Raw genomic sequence first — 20517 nt, 5'->3', positions numbered from 1 at the left:
CGTCCGCAACTGGGGATGGAGAAGACTCGGCCGGGACCGGGCAGCAGGGGGTCTCCTCCTCGAAGCAACCCAAAGGACAAGCGTCCAACCCTTTCCGCAGGCTGCAGCGAAGCCCTCGGAGCAGGTGCCCGCCTCGGGCTTGCAAAGCCCCTCTCCCTGCCTCCCTCTCCCTCCACTTCGTGCGTGCAAGCAGGTGCGTGCGGGGTTTTTTTTGCTCTCTCCCCTCCGTTGGCAAAGCCACCTCGTTGAGCAAGAGGGGCCTGACGGGATTTCCATGAACAAACTTCCTGCAGGGAGCAAAGGGCAGCGGGACCGCGTCTCTGCCCGACCACCAGCTCCTGGGGAGGTTCGGCCAGCGAAGGGACCGCTAACGGCAGCCGTGAGGAGAAGGGGGAGGGCAAGCCCAGGCTGAAGGAGGTACCGGGGTGGGGGGCGAGGTGTGGGGTGCAGGATGGGGTGTGGGACATCCTTGTAAGAGGATGGCAGCGCTTCTTGTGTCACCGCTCACATGGACGCGTCCCATGTGCTGGTCCCTGGGCAGGGTGGGAGCTGGCCTGGTCCTTCGGCTTCGCCGGCTCCCCAGCCCCGTTCTGCCCACAGGCGATGGCAGCCACCACGGTGACCGATTCCAGCGGCGTCAGGATCATCACGGAGGTTATCCCAGCCACAGATCCCCGAGCGGCCCAGCTGGTCTCCGGCTCCAAGCCGTCCGCGCCCGCTGTGTCATTTCAAGTCAGAGGCTTCAGAAAGGCTCAGCCCAAGGCGCTGGGGGTGAGACCGCGGCGTCCCGGGGGGGACAGGGCACCTTGGGGACAAAGCAGGGACTGAGTATCCCCTGCTTGACGTTCTTCTTGGCTGGGGCAGAGGAGACGTTCGGGACCAGCTCCCTTTGCTGGCTCGCGCCGCTGCGCCAAGTGCCAGCACGGCCAGCTGTGCCGAGTCCCTTCTCGGCACTGCGGGGTGCAGCCGGGACGCGGTGTGACAGTGGGATCAGGGTGGGACGCGGCTAACGGCAACGGTGACATCCATCCTTTGCCGGTGCTGGTGGACAGGCAGCGCTTTGGGCTAAGAGTGACCAGGGGGATTCCTCTCCTCCGTCCTTTCCCAGACCATCCACATCTTCACCGGGATCATCCACATTTGCTTTGGGATCATCCTGACGGTGTCAGAGTACGAGACCCCTTCCCTCCCTGTGGCCAGCGGGGTCCTCTTCTGGCTCGGGCTCCTGGTAAGCAGGGGCATGCAGGGCCTTCGCCTCTTCGCCGTCCGATGAGGACAGGGGGATCTCAGTGGATCCAGGGCCAGATCCCCTCGTCACCAGAGCTGCCTCTTACACCCAGATCTTCTGGCTGTCCCCTCTGGGGATGGAGGGTGTGTGCGTGCAGCCCTGAACACCGATTTGCAGCCAGAGGGGTGCCGGGATGGGTGACAGGGAAGGGTGCCTTGCTGCTGACACCCTCCTTCTTCTGTTTTCTGAGCAGCTCCTGGTCTCAGGCTCTCTGCTGGTAGAAAGTGAAAAAAGAGATAACATCTTGCTGGTAAGGGGGTCCCCTGCAGCCAGGCTGGGAGGGACAAAGCAACTCCCCGTTACTTCTGCGACTTCTGCCCCTCTCAGCGGCTGGCAGGACCCCTCTGCAGCCTGGATTCACCCCGCGGGGTCTAGAGAGAGGCACCTAAGGCCTGTCTCGCCCTTGGGAGGTGTCCAGCTCTCTCCCCATCGACCAGAGGGTGGGCGATCCTTCACGCTTCAGGGCCTCCACAAGATGCTTGGGGCCTGGTGGAACAAGTCTTGGATGACGGGGAGAAAACGTGTCACGGAGGGTGGCTTCCCTGGGTGGCTTTTCTAGGAGTTTATTTGACCTGAGTTGAACAATCCAGCTTGGAGGTGCCCCTGGTCAGGCAGCTCAAACAGAAAGCCCCAGGCAGCCGCTCCCTCGGCTCTGTGGCACCTCGCCGGGGTCTCTGGCCGGGTGGGCTGTCACCTGCACAGCTCCTGGCAGGAGCAGAAGGGACAAAGCTGCTGCTGGTTGACGTGAGGTGACCCACACAGGTGAAGACCTGCTGCATCGTCAACATGGGGGTCATCCTGGGCACGCTGGTGGCCACTCTCATCCACACCACGGCCATCACTCGCGACATCCCCAGCTGCGAGACCAGCATGCCGTACCAGCTGAAAGGCGAGTGGTGCTTCAGAGCTGAGAACAAGGTAGAGCCTCAGGCGGTGGAGCTGAGGACAACCAAACAGGGCGGCTGCCAGGCAGGGGAGGGGGACGAGGGGCGATGCCAGCGAGCAGGACCCTGCAGGACCCTTCCGCTCTCCTCCTCGCAGATGCTGAGCAACGGGCTGGATTCCATAGTCGTCATCTTCTGCTTCCTGGAGTTCTGCGTGGCGGTGGCGGCCCTGGCCTTCGGCTACAACGCCATCAAGCAGCACAACTACAGTCCCATGGTGAGGGAAGACTTGGGGCCAGCTCCCACATTTCGGCAGGAGCGGGGCGGCATCGCCCAGCCCCTTCTTTCCCCTGAGGGGCCTCCCCGGCCCGGTGGCCCATGGTGGGGTCTCTCTGAATAACCCCAAAAGTGGGATTTCCCCCCTTTTTTCCTCTTCCAGGTGCTGTAGCCGTGGCCAAGCCCACCGCCAGCCCCTGTTAAGAACCACTGCACGCCCCAGCCCCGCTGCAGCCGAGGTTTTGGAGCCACGGGGGGTCTCCCTGGTCCCTGACGGTGGAGCTGGCCGGAGCCCGAGACCCCTCTGCGCCCCAGCCCTGGGCCTGGCCCCGGTGGGGAGGCCGCTCCCCTCCATGGGTTCGGCCCCCAATAAAGGCCTCTCCCCCCTCCCGCCCAGGCCACGCGTGTCTCCGGGGCTCGCTCAGGGGTCAGGGAGGGCCTCCCCGGTCCCTCGCACCGGGTGGGAGCGAGGGGATGGAGAGCCGCCGCGACGACGGGATGATGGGCACCGGTACTCGTCTGCCCGGCACAAACATGGCGGCCTCCGCCGGGCGCCGTTGGGGAGGCGGGAAGCGCTGCCCGACACTAAAATGGCGTCCGAGGGATCGGCGTCGCCTCGCTTCCTCTCTGAGCGTGCGCGCGGTGGTGGCGCGGCGCCTCTCTGACGTCATCTCACGGCGACATCGGCGAAGGGGACGCGTGGAGAATGGAGGGGGAGAGCGGGGCGGGCCCGGGCCCCGAGGAGCCCAGCGGGGCGGCTCCGACCCCGGCCCCGGCTCCGGCCCCGGCCCGGCGGCGTCGGAAAGCCGCCAAGAAGCGAAAGGAGGCGGCGGCGGCGGCGGCCATCCCGCGGGGCAGGCCCAAGTCGGGGCGGGTGTGGAAGGACCCCGGCAAGAAGCGGTGGGCCCGGGGTGAGGGGGGGGGTTAGGCCTCGGCGGGGGTGGTGTCTCCAGGGGGGATCTGTGGTGGAGGCGGGGCGGTGTGGGGATTTTGGGGCTGGGGAGAGGCTTTGGGGGGAGGCTCTGGGGGGGACGGGGCTGGGTTGAGCCGGGAGGGACGCGGGGCGGGCAGGGATGCTTTGATGGGGCCATGGGGGTGGTTTGTAGGGGGATTCCGGAGCTACCCATAGAGTTGAGGGAGGACAAAGCTGTTTTGGGGGAGCCCGGAGCTGGGAGGAAGGTTTGGAGGGGATGTCCAGGGGCTGAGGCTGCTGCGGGAGGCTCTGAGCTGGGGGACTGTCACAGAGTTCTGGCCTGAGGAGTTTCTGGAGAGGGCCCAGCTCTGGGGGGTTTCTGTGAGCCCTGGGGAGCTCGGCTCTGTCTCCTCTGGCTGCTGACCCGGCCCGTCTGCCTGCTCAGGTTCTCACACATGATCCAGGACAAGGCCCTTCGCACCTCCTGGGCACGGAAGATGAAGGAACGGCAGGAGAGGAAGCTCGTCCGGGACCTGGCGCGGCAGCTACAGGAGGGGAAGCAGAGAGAGCGAGAGGTACCGGGGCTCGGGAGCTGGGCCTGGGGCTCAGGACCCTGCAGGCAGCATCGCCCAGCCCCTCCGTGCCTGCTGTCCCCGTGGGGCAGCGACCGTGCTTGTGACACCGGCACCGCGTGGGGCAGGTTTGCCGGGCAGCCCGGGGCTCTGCCCACTCCCTTTGCTGGGGCGAGCGTTGCAGAGTCAGGCTGTGATCAGCAGTTTTCCGCCTCTCTCCACACACAACCCCGCGTCTCTGCCCATATCCCGGGCTTCGGGACCGTGGCGTTACTGTGGCAGAGCCCTGCAGGGTGCCTGCTTCACCCTTCTCACGGGCAGCCGGGACAGTGAATTCCCTGTCGTCCTGCCAAATCCAGGCTGCGACGGTCACATGCTGCAAGTCACTGACTCAGAATAAACTCGCTCGTTCAGTTCAAGCCTCGTGCTGGGGGGAAAAAGCGCTGCTGGCTTGGCTTTGTGCAGCGGATTTCATGCTTGGGCAGGTGTCGCTTGTAGCCGTGCAGCTCCCTGAGCGGTGTCTGCGTCAGCCGCGGGTCGATGCTGGTTTGGGTTTGAGCCCGGAGGGAGGGAGGGACCTGCAAGGAACGTTTTGGTGCTGCTCCCGCAGGAGAAGAAGCGGCGGCGGGAGGAGAACCTGAAGCGGCGCCTGGAGAACGAGCGGAAAGCGGAGATCGTCCAAGTGGTGAGTGGCAGCCCCGCTCCTGGCTGGGGGCACCGCGGTGGCCTGGCAGACTCGGTGGCCTCCAGACCCCGGGCACTGGGCTCCAGTTTGCTCCAGTTCTTCTCCCTGGCTCCTTTGAAGGATTCTGTGGGCAGCACTGGGAAGATTGGGGAAATCCAGCCAAACCCAGCTGTACCAGGAGGGTGTCTCCTCTGCCGAGCAGGCAGCCGGTGTCCTGCAGGGTGGGGTGGGGGCACAGCTTCTCTTTCAAGCTTGAGAAAACCAGGGAGGGGGTCACCCTGGGGATCCCTGGCACACGGGGTGATAGAGCAAGGGAAACTCGGCATTGACGGGGATCCAAGCACACTGGGCTTTGTGGTGGGGAAGTCAGGGCTTTTCTGTCTGGAAGAGACCCCGGAACTCGGGGTGGGAGTGGTGAAGACCTCATGGTGATGGTGAGGATGGAGTTATTGCCTGTCCCCTCCGACACAGGAGCTGGGGCAACTTGGAGATGGTCCCAGGGAGGAGTTTTAGGGTAAATCTGATCAGGAGCCGGACGGCTTCCTGTACAGACTTTGATCATTGCTACGTCTGCTGCTTTGGCAGCGAGAGGAAGAAGATCCCATCCCGCAGCTCCCTGTGGAGGGGGCCTGGCTCCAGCTGGGGCTGTGCCCACCGTGCCGCAGGAGGCTGGGAGCCCTGCTGTGCCCGTCCCTCCCAGCTCCCCCCGGCGCTATCTCTGTGCCTGAAAGCCCCCTCTTCTTCCCCTCACCAGATCCGGAACCCGCTGAAGCTCAAGCGGGCGAAGAAGAAGCAGCTGCGGCGGGTGGAGAAGCGGGACACGCTGGCCCTGCTCCAGAAGACACCTGTGCGGCGCAAAACGGCCACGGATTGAGACGGGAGACGGGGAACCACGATGCCCGGCCCGGGCAGCTGGGATTTGTGCGGGTCCTGCTCCTCTCCAGGGTGCTTCCTCGGCTCGGGGGGCAGGAGTCGCTGGCCAAGCTCTTGGTGTTGGACAGACAGCGGGACAGAGCTGTGGCTGGTTACGCAGCGCCATGACCTGCAGGAACCAGCTGCTGGATCACCCCTGCCCTGTGAAGTCGGGGTGTTGCTGGGGGCTGGAAGGAGAACGGCTTCAGCTGCCCAAATCTGCTTTTTCTTTATAAAAATGAATAGGAACTGACCCAGCCTCACCTCTAACAGCTTGGGGGGGGGGGTGGCTCCAGCTCGGGGCCTTCCCTTGGCCGAGGCAGATCTCCCTCAGCCTTCCTGGGATTGCAGAGCGCCATGGCCCCTCGCCCCCTGAGACTCCCCTTCCTCGAAGAGGGGTCTTTTCCCCTGGGAATGAGCCCTGGAGCCTGTCACGAAGGAAGGATAAGCCCTTGCCTGCGGCGGGGAGCCCTGGCACGGGTGGGCATGGTGGAGCTTCATCCTGGGGTGGCAGCTGGAGGCGGGGGACGAGGTTGTGGCCCCAGGATGAGCAGTGGCCGTGGGGGGGAGCTGGCCCTGTGCCCCCCCGAGGCAGAGCAAAGCCTGGGGGTGGGTTAATCACAGGCTGGGGGCATCTCAGGCGACCCCAATAAGCTCCCTGTTGCCCCCATTGAGTACGAATTAGGGGGGGTTCCCACCGACACCCAGGGTAGTCCCTGTTGGGTGCCGCAGGCAAGGGGTGTGGGGCCTGGCAGGAGCTGTGGGGTGCAGTGGGGCGGCTGCCAGGCTGGCTGGGGTCATGGGATGGGAGGGCTTTGCCCTCATCGCTTCCTGGGTTAATAATTGCTGAGGCAATACGAGAGCCCTGCCTTTCCCATCCACTCCCTCTCCAGAGCCGCAGCACCAGCTTAGCCTTCGCCCCAGCTGGGTAAGAGTGGGGACTTGGAGCCCATCCCTGTGGCTTCAGGGCTTGCAGGTGCCCAGGGTTTTCGGGGGGCTGCTTTCCCGGCAAGGGCGTACGTGGGCGAACTCGGCGTCTCCTCCCAGGGCTGGACTGGGGCCAGCACCGTGCCTGCTGCCGCGGCCTGCCTGGCCGCCCTGCTGCACGGAGGGGAAAACGGGGGCTGCAGGGGACTGGGGGGGCCCCTAGCCCCTGCCCCCAGCTCGGCCCTGTCCCCCGACCCCCTACCCTGGGCCGGGCCCCGGGTGCAGAGGAGGAGGAGGATGGGGAGAGGGAATGGTGAGTGCTGGGGACGCCGGGAGGGGGGGACAGAAGTAAAAGGGGTGTCCCTGCTGCCAGGCAGGTTTGGGGGGGCTGCTGGAGGGGGGATTGGGGTCGGAGGGTGGGAGGTGCTGCGTGTCCTTGGGGAGGGGGGGACAGGGACGCGGGAAGGAGGGGGATGCCAGCGGGACTGGCTGGGCTGCAAACCCCATCGTGTGATCGCCAAATCCCATGGCCCCCTCCTTAGGGTCCCTGGGGACAGTCCCCTGCTGCCAGCCCGCGGTGGGCCACCAAGGAACCCCCTCCCTGGGCAGCACGACCGTGGGGGATGCTTGGGGATGATGCTTATCCCTGTCCCCAGGTGCACCATGGTGGAGGTGACGGTGACACCGCGGTCCTCGCTGGCCGACCGGCCGGTGCAGGTGCAGGTGCGGGGGCTGTCCCCCTCCCAGCTCATCACCCTGCGGGCATCGCTGACGGACGAGCACGGCGAGTGCTTCCAGGCGCGTGCCTTCTTCCGCGCCGACGAAGCGGGCGAGGTGGACCCCGGCCGCCACGCCGCCCTGGGTGGCAGCTACACCGGCGTCTGGCCCATGGGGCTCTTCTGGTTCCTGCAGCCCGACACCCTGTTCCGACGGCTGGTCAAGCGGGACGTGGCCGGCAGCCCCTACCGTGTCCACCTGGAGGTCTTCGATGGCATCCGCCTGGTCACCGGACCCCAGGACCAGCCGCTGGCCTCCTGCGAGGCTGAGCGGTGGTACGTGGGTCCCGGCATGCAGCGGGTGCCCATCCGGGAGGGCAGGGTCCGCGGGGCCCTCTTCTTGCCACCCGGTGAGTAGTGGGGCGCGGGGGACCCCAAGATGCCTGGCCTCAGCCCCCCTGGGGACACCCCAGGGCCAGGCGGGACCCCCCAGGGCGTGGGATGGCACCGGTGGCTCCTCTGCCCCCGGCAGTGACGGTCTCTCTGGCTGCTCGCAGGACCGGGACCCTTCCCGGGAGTGATCGACCTGTTTGGGGGCGCGGGCGGCCTCATTGAGTTTCGTGCGGGGCTGCTGGCCAGCCGGGGCTTTGCGGTGCTGGCGCTGGCCTTCTTCGCCTACGACGACCTGCCCCGCACCCTGACCCAGCTCGACCTGGAGTATTTCGAGGAGGCGGCCGAGCTGCTCCTCCGGCACCCCAAGGTGAGCCCTGCAGCGCGGTGGGTGGCCCCTGCGAGCGGGGGGGGACACAACTGGGGACATCCTGGTGAGTGGGAGGTCCTGTTGGCCAGGGACATCCTGATAAGCGAGATGTCCTGGTGACTGAGGACATCCCAGTGAGTAGGACGTCCTGGTGCCCAGGGATGTCCTGGTGATCTGGGGAATGTCCTGGCAAGCAGCAATGTACTGGTGACTGGGAACATCCCAGTGAGATGTCCTGGGGACATCCCAGTGAGCGAGATGTCCTGGTGACCAGGGATGTCCCAGTCAGTGGGATGTCCTGGTGATCTGGGGATGTCCTGGCAAGCAGGGATGTCCTGGCAAGCAGGGATGTCCTGGTGACATCCCAGGGAGCAGGATGTCCTGGTGACCAGGGATGTCCCAGCCAGTGGGTTGTCCTCATGACTGGGGACATCCCGGTGACGTCCTGGTGAGCGGTGCTGCCAGCTGGCTCCATTTCCCCCCGCTGCAGGTGCGAGGTCCCGGCCTGGGCGTCGTCGGCGTCTCCAAAGGAGCAGAGGTGGCCCTGGCCATGGCCAGCTTCCTCCCGCAGGTGGTGGCCACAGTGTGGATCAACGGCACGGCCTTCCTCCACGGCAACCCGCTGGTCTACAAGGACCTCCGCATCCCGCCCATCCCCTACTACACCGAGCGCGTGATCTTCACGGAGCTGGGGGCCTTGGACAACTCGGCCATCTTCGCCGACCCCCGGGACCCCGCGTACAGCACCTCAGCCATCCCAGCCGAGAAGATCCGGGGAAAAGTCCTCTTTGTGGTGGGGGAGGCCGACCGCAGCTTCAACAGCAAGCTCTTTGCCGAGCTGGCCATGGCACGGATGCCGCCGGAGAACTGCCGCCTCCTTTCCTACCCCGGGGCCGGGCATTTGATCGAGCCCCCCGGCTCCCCGCTCTGCAGCATCTCCAGCATTCGGGGGACCCCCCGGCCGGTGGTGTGGGGAGGTGAAGCCCAAGCCCACGCCAAGGCCCAGGAGCACTCATGGCAGGAGATCGTCCAGTTTTTGGAGCTCCACTTGGGCCCCGCTGCCACCATGAAGCTGTGATGGCTGTGGGGAGGTGAGGGGAAAGGGGCTGGAGCTGCCCCCGGGCTTGTTGCCCCGCTCAATAAAGTGCCCGCTGCCAGTTGGCGCTGCCTGGTCCTGCCTGCATTCATGGGATGGGGGCACCGGGTCCCGGCAACGGCACGCGGGAGGACCCCTATGTGTATATAGGTACATATACAGGCACAGCCACGCTCAGGGGGTGTTGCTGTAGCTGCTACCGCTCTTTAATGAGGCGGTTAAGGTTTTAGGGGGGGGCTACGGCCAAACCTCCAGCTCCGTGTGCCTTTTCATCATGAGCCTGGGTTCGGTGCTGCGAGCCAGTGGGAGCTGGGGGTGTGTTTTCCCCTGGGAATGCCGAGGACAGCGGCTCCCATGAGGTAGGAGGGTTTTAAACACCCAAAACGCTGAGGTTGGCACCTGGGCTCGGCTGGAGGATGGCAAACAGGCACCTGGGCACGTTCACGCCCAGCATGTGCCGGGGCAGGGTGCAGGAGCCGGCCGTGACTGGCGCCCCGGAGGGTGGGGGTGACTCAGTTTAATCTGCAATAAAGATAAGACCCAGAAGAGAAACTTCTGGTGAGGGAGGCAGAGGGAACCCACAAAACGCTGTGCTCAGCGGCCACCCGAGGGGACCAAGGTCCTTCTGCCCCGTCCCGGGGCGCCGGAGAAATCTGGCTCTGGCTTCTTGTTGCGTGCCTGCCCATCGCTTGACCACAGTGGTTGGTCTTCAAGCGGGGACCTCGGGGGACGAGCATCCCATGGCACAGCTGGTGGGACCGTGACCACCCTAGGGTGAAGGCAGCACCGAGCCAGGCATGAGAGCGGGGTGCCGGGGAGCACCCCAGAGCAGGGGAAGGTGCCGGCTGGGCTGAGGGGTGGCCTGGGGACCCCTGGCCCCGTGCCATGCTCAGGGCGGCAGTCTCGATTGCCTATTTGCAGGAACGGTTTCTCCTGACTCCTCGCCGCCGTGGGACAAAGTGCTCTTTGAAAGGACTTTGGGCTCCCCATGGCGCTGCCAGTGCGGCAGAGCCGGGGCGTGATTTGGGGACAATTGCAGCCAGACCTCACCGGGGATGTGCCACCGTCCCTCCGCAGGCTCCCGGTCCCACGGCTGCCCTGGCAGCGGGCTGTCCATCGGGTAGCCAGCCACCACCGCTGTCCCCGCCGGCTTGTGGCAAACCCTAAGGCTGTGTGGCAAGCGGGGAGGTGGCCACACTAGCCCCCTCCTCTCGCCCTGATGGCTTGGTCCAGCTGGGCACCCCAGCTGGTGCCATCTTTCCCGGTCGCAGGGACAGTCTCTCCCGCTGCAGGACAAACTGTTTCTTTGAACAGCTTTTGGTTCCTCCCCGGTCACCCTGGCGCGGCCACGGGAGGTGACCACAGGGCCGGGGGCAGCGAGGTCACTGGTGGCAGGGGAGCGAGGAGCCCTGGGCACAGCTCGTCCCTCCGCCACAGGGCAGGAGGCACCGTCCCGGCACGGCCCCACCGGTCATCTGATCCCCCCTCCCACCGTGTCCCAGCCAGCCGGGTATAAATCCGTGGCCTCAGTGCTGACCCACAGAGATCCCCGTGCTCCGGCCTTGCTCACCGCCGCTGCCGCCATGGGCCGGAGCTGCTCCTTCCTCCTGCTGCTGCTCCTCCTGCCCCCGGGGCCGGGAGCCGCCTTCTCGCTCCTGCGGTACCGCTACGATTGCGGGGACTACGGCATGCAGCTGCTGGCGTACCCCACCCGCGGCCGCACCGTCCGCTTCAAAGTCATGGGTGAGTGGGGGGCAGGCGGGCGCGAGCCCCCCGGCTCTCCTTGTGCCGGATCGCCCTGCGGTTACCCCAAAACCCGCGTGCCCCGGGGTGCTGGTGCCTTGATGGGATCAGCCTAATGGCTTGAATGAGCTTTCGGTGTGGGGCAGTGCAGCCGGGGAGGGTTTCTGTGTGCCTGCCTCCACGGGGAGCATCACGGCACCCGGTTGTGCCACCTCACTTACCCCGTCCCCACGGTGTCACCACAGACGAGTTCGGCACCCGCTTTGACGTGGCCAACTGCTCCATCTGCCTCCACTGGCTCAATGCTGGGGCGGACGGTGCCGTCATCTTCTCCTCCGGCTACGAGGGCTGCCACGTCCTGGTGAAGGTGAGGGTCCCGTCCCCACCGCCGTCCCCCCAGCGCCGGCGGCTGGGGGTGACTGTCCCTCCCGCCCCGCCGCAGGAGGACCGCTACGTCCTGAGGGTGCAGCTGGAGGAGATGCTGCTCAGCGGGATCCTGGCTGCCTCCTACGAAGTCAACATGACCTGCCCGCAGCCGGGGGACTACGAGATCCTCACCGATGGCAACGCACGCACCGAGCACCGGGGCAACAACGTCCACCAGACCCAGACTGACGTCCTTGTCCCCCTGTCCCAGCCTGGCCTCCTGCACCACGTGTCCCAGTCCGCTCTCTCTGTCCCGGGACCCCAGCTCTCTCCCCAAGCCCACTCGGAGCAGGTTCACCCCGTGGCTCGGACCCAGCCTGTCCTGGTGCACCCCGGGCTGCAGCCCCAAGCCCAGCCCAGCCTGGTTCGCCCAGGGCTTCAGCCCCAGCCTGGCATGGTTCACCCCATCGCCCAGCCCCAGCGGGGCTTAATACGCCCGGGCATGCAGCCCCCAGCCCAGCCTGGGCTGCTGCACCCCGGAGCTCAGCACCAACCAGGTCTTCTCCGCCCAGGGGTTCAGACCCAAAACCAGCCGGGGTTGGTGCACCCTGGAGCTCAGCACCAACCAGGTCTTCTCCACCCAGGGGTTCAGACCCAAAACCAGCCGGGGTTGGTGCACCCTGGAGCTCAGCACCAACCAGGTCTTCTCCACCCAGGGGTTCAGACCCAAAACCAGCCGGGGTTGGTGCACCCTGGAGCTCAGCACCAACCAGGTCTTCTCCACCCAGGGGTTCAGACCCAAAACCAGCCGGGGTTGGTGCACCCTGGAGCTCAGCACCAACCAGGTCTTCTCCGCCCAGGGGTTCAGACCCAAAACCAGCCCAGGCTAGTGCACCCTGGAGCTCAGCACCAACCAGGTCTTCTCCATCCAGGCCTTGTGCGCCAAAACCAGCCTGGGCTGGTGCACCCTGGCGTCCAGTCTGGCTTAATGCATGCTGGAGCTCAGACTCAGTCAGGCTTTGTACGCCCAGGAGCTCAGCCCCAAAGCCAGCCGGGCTTAGCTCGTCCCAACCTTCAGACCCATTCCCAAGCTGGTCTCCTGCGCCCTGGGCTCCAGAGCCAAGCTGGGCTGCCTCACCCCGGCTCCCAGTCCCAGTCTCAGTCCCAACCAGGCCTGGTGCGCCCGGCTCTCCAGAGCCAAGCCGGGCTGGTGCACCCCGGCCATCCCCGACCGGGTTTAGTGCGCCCAGGACTCCAATCCCGACCAGGTTTGGTACGCCCTGGCCTTCAGGCTCAGCTCCAGCCGGGTCTGGTGCGCCCAGGACTGCAACCCCAAGCCCAGCCTGGCTTGCTGCGTCCTGGGCTTCAATCCCAGCCCAGTCTGCTGCAATCCACGGCTCTCTTCTACCCCTCGGCAGGGGCAGGTAAGCCAACGTGGTGGGATGGAGGGGTGCAGCTGGGGCTGGGTGTTCCCTGGTCCCAGTCACAGCTGTGAGGGGGTGCTTGGGGCGGGCAGGGGGCTGCTCGGGAGGGCAGGGGAGGGGGATGCTCAGGGAGGTGCTGAGGGCGGCGGCCCCCCTCTGCCACCCCAGGCACCCAGCTGACGCGGGAGCAGTGCCAGGTGGCAGCGGGGAGGATGCCCTGCGTGGCCCCGCAGGGCCGGGAAGCGTGCCTGCAGGCGGGCTGCTGCTACGATGACATGGACCGCATGGCGCCCTGCTATTACGGCAACACAGGTAGGATGCCGGGCGGGGGTCCCTGGGGACCCCCCTATCACCGACCGCCATGGCGAGCACCTTGCCGGGGTGGCGAAGGGGTCCCGGTTGCTCAGGCTGATGGAGTCGCTCGCTCCCTCGTGCCGCAGCCACGGTGCAGTGCCTGCTGGACGGGCACTTCGTCCTGGTGGTGCCGCGGGGCATCGTCACCCAGCCCTACAACCTGGACAGCGTCCGCCTCGCCAGCACCCAGGCCGGCTGCGAACCCGTCAGGGTGACGGAGACCTTCGTGATGTTCCGCTTCCCCGTCACGCAGTGCGGCACCACCGTCCAAGTAGGGATGTGCCCCCCCGCCTCTCTGAGATCCCCCCCAGAGCGCAAGTGGGGACCCTGACCCTGTGTGCGTGTCCACCCCAGGTGATCGAGGACCGGCTGATCTACGAGAACCAACTGATCTCTACCATCGACGTCCAGGGGTCCCCCCGCGGCTCCATCACGCGGGACAGCACTTACATGTAAGGGGGGGGGGGGGGGGGGGGGGGGAGGCAGGCAGAGAGCCAGGACGCCCCCTCAGCAAAGCCCACCCAGCTCCCCCTCCGCCTGCTGGGAGCGGGGACCCCGGCGGCACCCACCCCTCCTTGGGCTGGGGGATCTGAGGGCGCGGGGGGCATCCAGCTCCGCTCTGCTCCCCGCAGCCTCCAGGCTCGCTGCATCTACAACGCCAGCGACCTCCTGCCGCTCCGCATGGAGGTGGCCGTGCCCCCCACGGCCGCCCCCATGGCCGTGCTGGGGCCGCTGGGGCTCCAACTGCGCATCGCCACCGGTGAGCAGCCCATCCGCCGCCCCCCACCCCGTGCCACCCCCACGCCCTCAGCCCGCTCAGCCTCTCGCCCTTCCCGCAGACGAGAACTACAGCTCCTACCACCCCGACGGCGATTACCCCTTGGTGAGGGTCCTCCGGGACCCCATCTACGTGGAGGTTCGCCTCCTGCAAAAGACGGACCCCAACCTGGTGCTGGTCCTGCACCACTGCTGGGCGTCCCCCAGCACCGATGCGGCGGCCGAGCCCCAGTGGCCCATCCTGGTGGACGGGTGAGCACGGGGTACACACCGGAGGATGGAGGGGCTGCGGGGGGGACTCACCCGCACCAACCGCGGGTCCCTCTCGCACGCCCAGGTGCCCCTTTGCAGGGGACAACTACAGGACGCAGCTCGTGCCCGTAGGGCCGGCCTCGCCGCAGCTGCCCTTCCCGAGTCACTACCAGCGCTTCGTCATCTCCACCTTCACCTTCGTGGAGCCTCCCTCCATGGCAGTGCTGGAGGGAGAGGTGAGGGGGGCAGCCCCAGGGGCTGGTCATGGACTTCAGAGGTCCCTTCTGGTCCCCCTGAACCCCCCCAGTGTTGTCCCAACACCCCCAAACCCACCCCAGCACTGCTGGCCACTGACGCTGGCCCACCGGTGGCTTCCAGGTGTATATCTCGTGCAGCGCTTCCGTGTGCCACCTCGCGCAGCCTGAGCCCTGCCGGCCCTCCTGCCAGCTGGGAGTGCCCTCACGTAAGTCTGGGTGCCACCAGCTCCTGTTCAGTAGCCGGCCGCGGGGGGACCTCCGCCTGCCCCGCCTTTCCACGCCGACCCCCTGCCTCTCCCAGGAGCACGTCGGTCTCCGGGGGACAGGAGGACAGCCGGAGCCGTGGGCACCGTCACCTCCCAGGGACGCATCATCTTCCCAAAGGTCCCCAAGCTGCCGAGAGGCTGAGGCCGAAGGTGCTGGGTGAGTCCCCTCCACTCCCTAAACTGCCCCTTCATCCCAGCTCCAGCTAACTCTCTTCCTCTTCCTCCTACGCAGCTCCTGCCTCCAGCCAGCCGCTGCCTGCCATCTCCGGGCAAGCTGGGAAAATAAACCAGTGCATAGCGTGGCTCAAGCTGGAGGCTGTGGTGGTGGTTTGTCCTTAGGGGACGGGAGGAAAGGAGGGTCCCCTGTCCCCATCCCAGAGCTGGCAGCACCCACAGCTCCCCCCTCAGCCCCCCGATCCTGCCTGCTTGGTCGGAGCCTCCTCTCCTCCGAGCTACACCCCGGCCCATCGCAGGAGCCTTCCTCACCCCCAGGACAACAGGGGCTGGCACACGCCGCTACGGTGAATAGTTCTTTATTTCCATAACGAAACTAGATAACTGCTTACAAAACCTGCACGATCTTCCCCTCCCTCCCTCCTTCCGCACATCCCCGCCACGATCCCGGCCACAAACATCCACCAGCGCCGGGCTTGAAGCCTTTTGTTGCATCGGTTACAAGCACAGAAAACAGAATCTAAAGCCAGAAAAAGACACACACGAAACTGAAAAAGAAGAAAAACTAAACCAAACAAATCCACAAAGCACGGGGAAGGCGACATCCAACTTCCCCTCTGCCAACAGCTACAGCAGGGGAGCCCGGAGAAGTAACGAACCGCTTGCCGCCCTCCCTCCCTCCCTCCCTCCCTCCCCGCCGCCCCGATATTCCCTCCCGCCCTCCCACCCCGAACCCCAGCACGGCAGCGAGACCTCGGCCCCACGTGCGGGGCTACAGGCTGTAGAACTTCAGGCTCCGGTCCATGCCCGTTGAGGCAATGAACTTGGCGTGGTGGCCAAAAGCCACTCCCGTGGTGAGGCCGCTGTGCTCTGGGGAGGAAAGACGCGGTTACGGCACCGAGCGCCGATGGGGTGGGCGGCGCTTTGCACCCCACGGCTCGCTCTGCAGACCCAGGAGAGCGTTTTCTCTCCCCAAAAAGGGACCTACGCGCCTCCCCTCTCGCCTCTGCCCTCCCACAGCCCCTCACCTGTGAAGTGGAGGATTTCCGTCCACTGCTTGCAGATGTAGATCTGGACGTCCGTCCCGCCCAGGGCCAGGTAGGTACCGCTCTGGTCGAAAATGAGAGACTTCACCTGCGGAGGAGAAGGGGAACGAGGCTTCAGACAAGGTTCAGAAAGCTCCAAATGGCTTTTCGGGGTGCTGGCAGGGCAGCACGTCTGCTTCAGGCTCCCCCAAAGCAGAGCGCAGGCAGGGACAGCGGACGCTGGGAGCGGAGCCTGCCCATGGGGGAAAAATGGGGCAGTCACGCACCTCAAAGTTATTGTCCAGCTGCAACGTCTTGAAATTCTTGAGCTTACGCAAGTCCCAGAGCTTGACAGAGGAGTCGTCCGCTGCCGTGGCCAGGTAGTAGCCGTTCTCGGAGAAGGCAATGCTGGTGATGGGGCCCGAGTGTCCCGGGAAGTTGGCCACGTTGGTGCGTTCCTGGGGATAAGGGCAGTTAGAGAGAGGCTGCCAGCAGGGAACCGCAGCGCCCTCGCGGCCGGGAGATCAGAGAGCAGATCCTTGCAACCTCAGCTGGGCGGGCAGGCGGCCTATGTCGGTCTGTATCATCAGTCTGCTTCAGAGTTAACAGGCAGATAGGGGAACAGAGACTGAGCCGCTTCCGTGCACTCTTTGTGGCCCTGAACTACAGCTCGACAGGCCGGTGGGGGACGATAGAGCCGACCTGCCGACAGCTGGAGCTGCTCCTGCGCTGCAAATTTACAGCCGTAGGACTGAGCCAAGGCCCACGCACACCCAGCACAGACTCATCCCGCAGCAGCGGGCGGCCTGCGAACCCTCCTGTTCCTCACCGATTCTCTTGGGGACGCAGCAAACGCCCCCTCGTCACAAGATAACGCCCCCCATCACCAGCTATGGCGCCAGAAGCGGCCGCTCTTGAGCTGAAGCTTTGTATTTTTGGGGAAAAACTGCGCCGCGCCTTGGACTGAAGGCTTGGCTGGGCACCAAACCGAGCACATCCCCGTCGCCCCCCCCACACCCGGGGCCAGCCCTACCTTCAGATCCCAAATCTTGATCTGAGAGTCCATCGTTCCTGTTCCAAAAATGAGCCCGTCCGGGTGGAACTGAGCGCAGGTGAGAGCTGCAGAGACACAGGGGGAGAGTTCTGGAGGGTTAGGGAGACTTTCTGACCCTGTTTGCAGGCTCCCCGCAGAGTTCTTCTGAGCTCCAGGAGCCCAGGGACCCACAGGCAGAAAAATCCCTCCTCTCCATGCTCGCAACAGCCCTGCAGGGTGGGGATACTCAGCCGTAAGCCTTACCACAGCCGGAGCTCTCATCCGTCACCTTGGTGAGGACACGGCCTGTCTGGATATCCGAGAAAGCCCAGTACTGGAAGAGAGGAACGGCGCGTTGAGCACAGAGAGAGGAGAAGCAGAGGAGGGGTCTGCGGCCCGGCGCTGGCTTTCACCTGGTCATCAGAAGAGCTGAGGAGGTAGTCACCCGTCGCGTGGAGGCTCAGCCCTGTGACAGAGCCCTCGTGGGCACGGACGACCTGGACACACGAGGCGTTGGGCACAGACCAGATCCGGATAGTTGCATCGGGAGAAGCTGAGAACACCAAGTCCTAGCCGAGGGACGGAGAAGGGAAATTAACATCAAAAGAGCTTCGCTTCTCCGTCGGAGACAGGTTTCTACAGGCAAGAACTGGCTCAGCACCAGTCTGCACGAGGCGGAGACCCCACCAGAACGGAACACCTGGAAAACCCAATCTGGGGCAGCCTGGCTATGAGGGAAGAGGCTGAACACGGGCCTGCGCGCACCTGAGAGGGGTGGAAGACGACACTGGTAACCTTCTTGGAGTGTCCCTTGAGTGTCGCCAGGATCTGCTCCGAGCTCTTGTCAAAGACGATGACGTTTTTATCAGCCCCACCTGGAAAACAAAGCAGGGAGAGGTGAGAGATGGGAATCTGTGGCCAACCAAATTCAAGTCCACCCACCTTTCCTGGGGACCGCTGTCCTGAGGAGCTCTGCCATCAGGTAAGAGAATCCCTTGTGCCCCTTGCTCCACCTCTATCCCGCAAAAGCACAGAAAAAGGGTCCTGCTCCCAGGCAGCCGCAGGCTCTGAGCCGACACCACGCAATCCCCAGCAAGCGGAGGAGGCTCCCTTACCGGTGAGGATCTTGTTGGTGTCGGAAGGACAGAGGTCCAAGGCAAGGATCCCTGGGATGCTGGCGCTGTGCAGCCCCTGCGCGAAGTAGGAGGACGCCAGATTAATGCCGCAAGCAAGAAAACGCCCCCAAAGGGAATTAAGAGGCCCTTGAGGGAGCCCAGGGTGTTCCATTCCAACAGCAGGAGCCTGTGCCGCATCTAATCCCTGCGGGCTGCGGCACGGAGAGTCACGGCCCTCTCCTCACTCTGCCCAGCAGTAAATCTGTTGCTCCTTGAGGCTGCGAAGCGGCACAGGAGAGGCCCGCGTGCCCAGCTACACCAGGGAGTTTTGGAGCCCCTGCCCGCATCCTGGCACTCACCACATGCGAGGCGACCTGCCGGTACTTGCTAAGTTCCTCCGGCTTCACCAGCTCCTCCGGAACCGTCTTGCCTCTCTGCAAAAGGAAAACAGTGCGGAGATAAACATCGGCCTCGCTCGGAGCATGGCACGTCCTGGCTGCCATGGTATCTTCAGAGGGAAACGGGGCGGCTCACCTTCTTACGCTCCGTGGTCAGCACCGTAGCCTTGTCTTGAAGCTGGAAAAGAAGAGAAGGGTGGTCACAGGCTGACTGGGGCTCCCACGAGGGGAGGCCGGAGAAAAGCTGCTGCCGAAGGCTGCGGCAGCGCAAGCGGGAGACCCTTTACCTTCTGGATGATCTCGGGGGTCATGCCCGCAAGCTCTCCCAGATCCATCGACTCCCCAGCTCCCTGCATGGGACAGAGAAAGGGGCTGGTTACAGCCAGAGGAGGAAGAGAGGGGAAAGGAGCGGAGATTGGCAGCGGGGAATCGAGGGGAAAAGCCCCAAAAGGGGCAGCGGGGACGCACCGCCACGTTTGGCTGGGAGGACGGCACCGTCTGGGGCACGATGAGGCCAGCCTGCGGCTTCAGAGTCGCCAAAGCTGCGGAGGCAGAGAACGGCTGTGAGTTTAACAAGCGCTCGAAGGGGAAAGGAGACTGCGTCCAGCGCAGCCATCGCTACCCAGACTACCCGCTGCTGGGCCACACGTTGCTCGCCCCACCCCCCGTCACCTTCTCTGGCGGCGGTGACCTCCTTGGTGAGCCGAGCGATGACGCGGCAGGCGGCGTCGTGCTGGTAGAGCGCGTGGGACAGCTCCTGGCGCGTAGTCTGCAGCTGCTGGCGGAGGGTGAAGCTGTGCAGCATGACGGCATCCTAACGGGACGAGGCAGGGTCAGGCAGGCAGGGAAAAGGCGTTAGCCTCAGCGCAGGCAGCTGCCGGCACTCAGCTCCGTTCCCAGCCGTGCCCCAGTGCTTACCCACTCATCCTGGAGGGCTTTCAGGATGGCTGGGATGCTTGTGGCAGACGGAGGCTTGGGCCGGATCGGGTGGGCGACTGCCAAAGAGACAGCGTGAACACATCAACCGCATCCTCAACGCTCCCGTCAACCCCTTCAGACAACCGCACCGCTGTCTCTGCACCCCCCAGCACCCCGAGCCCCTCGGCTCCGCTTTCTGGCCGCGTCAGGCTGATGGTTTGGCTATTGGGGAGAGCATTGCTGACCAACGGAATCGTAGAACCGTTTAGGTTGGAAAAGGCCTTTGAGATCGTCGAGTCCAACCGCTAACCCAGTGCTGCCAAGGCCACCACTGAACCATGGCCCTAAGCACCACATCTACCCATATTTTAAATACCCCCAGGGATGGGGATTCCACCCCTTCCCTGGGCAGCCTGGGCCAGGGCCTGACAGCCCTTGCAGTGAAGGAATTTTTCCCAATATCCAACCCAAACCTGCCCTGGCGCAGCTTGAGGCCGTTCCCTCTTGTCCCATCGCTTGTTCCTGGGGAGAAGAGACCGACCCCCCCGGCTCCAGCCTCCTTTCAGGCCGTTGCAGAGAGCGATGAGGGCTCCCCTCAGCCTCCTCCTCTCCAGGCTGAGCCCCCCCAGCTCCCCCAGCCGCTCCTCCCCAGCCTTGGGCTCCAGCCCCTGCCCCAGCCTCGCTGCCCTGCTCTGGCCACGCTCCAGCCCCTCCATGGCCTTCGTGGGGTGAGGGGCCCAGCGCCGAGCACAGCACTCGAGGGGCGGCCTCACCAGGGGGGCAACCCCTTCCCTAGCCCACTAGCCACGCTGTTCCTGATACAAGCCAGGAGGCTACTGGCCTTCTTGGCCACCTGGGCTCGTATTCAGCCGGCTGCCGACCAGCACCGGGGATCCCGGTGCCCCCCCCGGGATCACCGGCAGAATGCCGGTACCTTTGATGTCGATGAGCTGCTCCTCGGAGAGGGGCTGGTTGTTAACGGGGTCGGTGCCGTTCTCCGCGATGTACTTCTCGATCAACCGCCGCTCGTAGACGTGGTTGGAGACCGGGGAGACGCAGGGGTGCTCGGGGACCTCGTTGGAAACTGGGAGGACGGGAGGGGAGCGGGTTACGGTACCGAGGAGCCCGCCCCCCCACCGAGCACCGGGGACCCCACAGCCCGGGGACCCCCTTCCCCCCGGTAACCGCTCCCCCCGCCGCGGGGCCTCCTCCGCGGCCTCCGCACTCACTGGAGCAGATGAGGGCCATGGCGGACACCGGGTGACCGCGACGTTCCGGTTACGAATCTCTCCGGTTCCGGTTCGCGTTTTTCGGTTCTGGTTCCGGTTCCGGGCGGCGCGAGAAGGCCGCCGCGAGCCTCCTAACGGCTCACGCGGGCGCCGCCGT

General features: G+C 65.3%; 5 protein-coding genes across 10 annotated transcripts; 4 read left to right on the top strand and 1 right to left on the bottom strand.

Moving 5' to 3' along the window:
* The first annotated feature begins 338 nt into the window (after positions 1 to 338).
* LOC104009273 (membrane-spanning 4-domains subfamily A member 15-like) lies at positions 339 to 2750 on the top strand. 3 transcript variants are annotated; one of them, XM_087746700.1, is made up of 5 exons: positions 339 to 417; positions 601 to 771; positions 1109 to 1228; positions 1482 to 1538; positions 2051 to 2729. In XM_087746700.1, exons 2-5 carry the CDS (start codon positions 604 to 606, stop codon positions 2570 to 2572), a joined length of 867 nt encoding a protein of 288 aa, XP_087602826.1. In that variant the 5' UTR covers positions 339 to 417; positions 601 to 603; the 3' UTR covers positions 2573 to 2729. The 3 variants fall into 3 exon arrangements, with proteins under 3 accessions (XP_087602826.1, XP_087602827.1, XP_087602828.1); XM_087746701.1 differs by having other exon boundaries at positions 372 to 771; positions 2051 to 2449; positions 2612 to 2750; XM_087746702.1 differs by having other exon boundaries at positions 372 to 771; positions 2051 to 2206; positions 2330 to 2729.
* A 363-nt stretch (positions 2751 to 3113) lies between these two features.
* On the top strand, positions 3114 to 5783 carry CCDC86 (coiled-coil domain containing 86). The gene is made up of 4 exons (XM_087741628.1): positions 3114 to 3348; positions 3807 to 3936; positions 4544 to 4618; positions 5373 to 5783. Exons 1-4 carry the CDS (start codon positions 3155 to 3157, stop codon positions 5490 to 5492), a joined length of 519 nt encoding a protein of 172 aa, XP_087597754.1. The 5' UTR covers positions 3114 to 3154; the 3' UTR covers positions 5493 to 5783.
* A 91-nt stretch (positions 5784 to 5874) lies between these two features.
* On the top strand, positions 5875 to 9096 carry LOC104008979 (bile acid-CoA:amino acid N-acyltransferase). 3 transcript variants are annotated; one of them, XM_087741614.1, is made up of 4 exons: positions 5875 to 6010; positions 7114 to 7583; positions 7731 to 7933; positions 8424 to 9096. In XM_087741614.1, exons 2-4 carry the CDS (start codon positions 7121 to 7123, stop codon positions 9009 to 9011), a joined length of 1254 nt encoding a protein of 417 aa, XP_087597740.1. In that variant the 5' UTR covers positions 5875 to 6010; positions 7114 to 7120; the 3' UTR covers positions 9012 to 9096. The 3 variants fall into 3 exon arrangements, with proteins under 3 accessions (XP_087597740.1, XP_009459209.2, XP_087597730.1); XM_009460934.2 differs by lacking the exon at positions 5875 to 6010 and adding an exon at positions 6018 to 6458; XM_087741604.1 differs by lacking the exon at positions 5875 to 6010 and adding an exon at positions 6465 to 6770.
* Positions 9097 to 10565: 1469 nt separating this feature from the next.
* On the top strand, positions 10566 to 14776 carry ZP1 (zona pellucida glycoprotein 1). 2 transcript variants are annotated; one of them, XM_087741545.1, is made up of 12 exons: positions 10566 to 10772; positions 11018 to 11139; positions 11215 to 12562; positions 12731 to 12874; positions 13003 to 13187; positions 13271 to 13368; positions 13549 to 13676; positions 13756 to 13945; positions 14031 to 14181; positions 14324 to 14408; positions 14504 to 14625; positions 14701 to 14776. In XM_087741545.1, exons 1-11 carry the CDS (start codon positions 10613 to 10615, stop codon positions 14608 to 14610), a joined length of 2718 nt encoding a protein of 905 aa, XP_087597671.1. In that variant the 5' UTR covers positions 10566 to 10612; the 3' UTR covers positions 14611 to 14625; positions 14701 to 14776. The 2 variants fall into 2 exon arrangements, with proteins under 2 accessions (XP_087597671.1, XP_087597659.1); XM_087741533.1 differs by having other exon boundaries at positions 10567 to 10772; positions 14504 to 14618.
* A 580-nt stretch (positions 14777 to 15356) lies between these two features.
* On the bottom strand, positions 15357 to 20503 carry PRPF19 (pre-mRNA processing factor 19). Its single transcript, XM_087741560.1, has 16 exons — positions 20361 to 20503; positions 20066 to 20215; positions 19132 to 19208; positions 18886 to 19027; positions 18682 to 18755; positions 18501 to 18563; positions 18350 to 18391; positions 18175 to 18249; positions 17816 to 17891; positions 17466 to 17575; positions 17114 to 17269; positions 16965 to 17034; positions 16701 to 16786; positions 15955 to 16125; positions 15671 to 15776; positions 15357 to 15512 (listed from the first exon to the last, which is right to left on the bottom strand). The coding sequence occupies exons 1-16, from the start codon at positions 20377 to 20379 to the stop codon at positions 15415 to 15417; spliced, it is 1515 nt and encodes a 504-aa protein (XP_087597686.1). The 5' UTR covers positions 20380 to 20503; the 3' UTR covers positions 15357 to 15414.
* Positions 20504 to 20517: the final 14 nt, after the last annotated feature.

Source organism: Nipponia nippon, unplaced genomic scaffold (assembly GCF_047370975.1).
Source record: "Nipponia nippon isolate SJK-2023a ecotype South Korea unplaced genomic scaffold, ASM4737097v1 scaffold_10, whole genome shotgun sequence".
NCBI classification, from domain to species: Eukaryota; Metazoa; Chordata; class Aves; order Pelecaniformes; family Threskiornithidae; genus Nipponia; species Nipponia nippon.
Note: the sequence above shows the minus strand (reverse complement) of the source record. Positions and strands in the feature narration are given on the sequence as shown.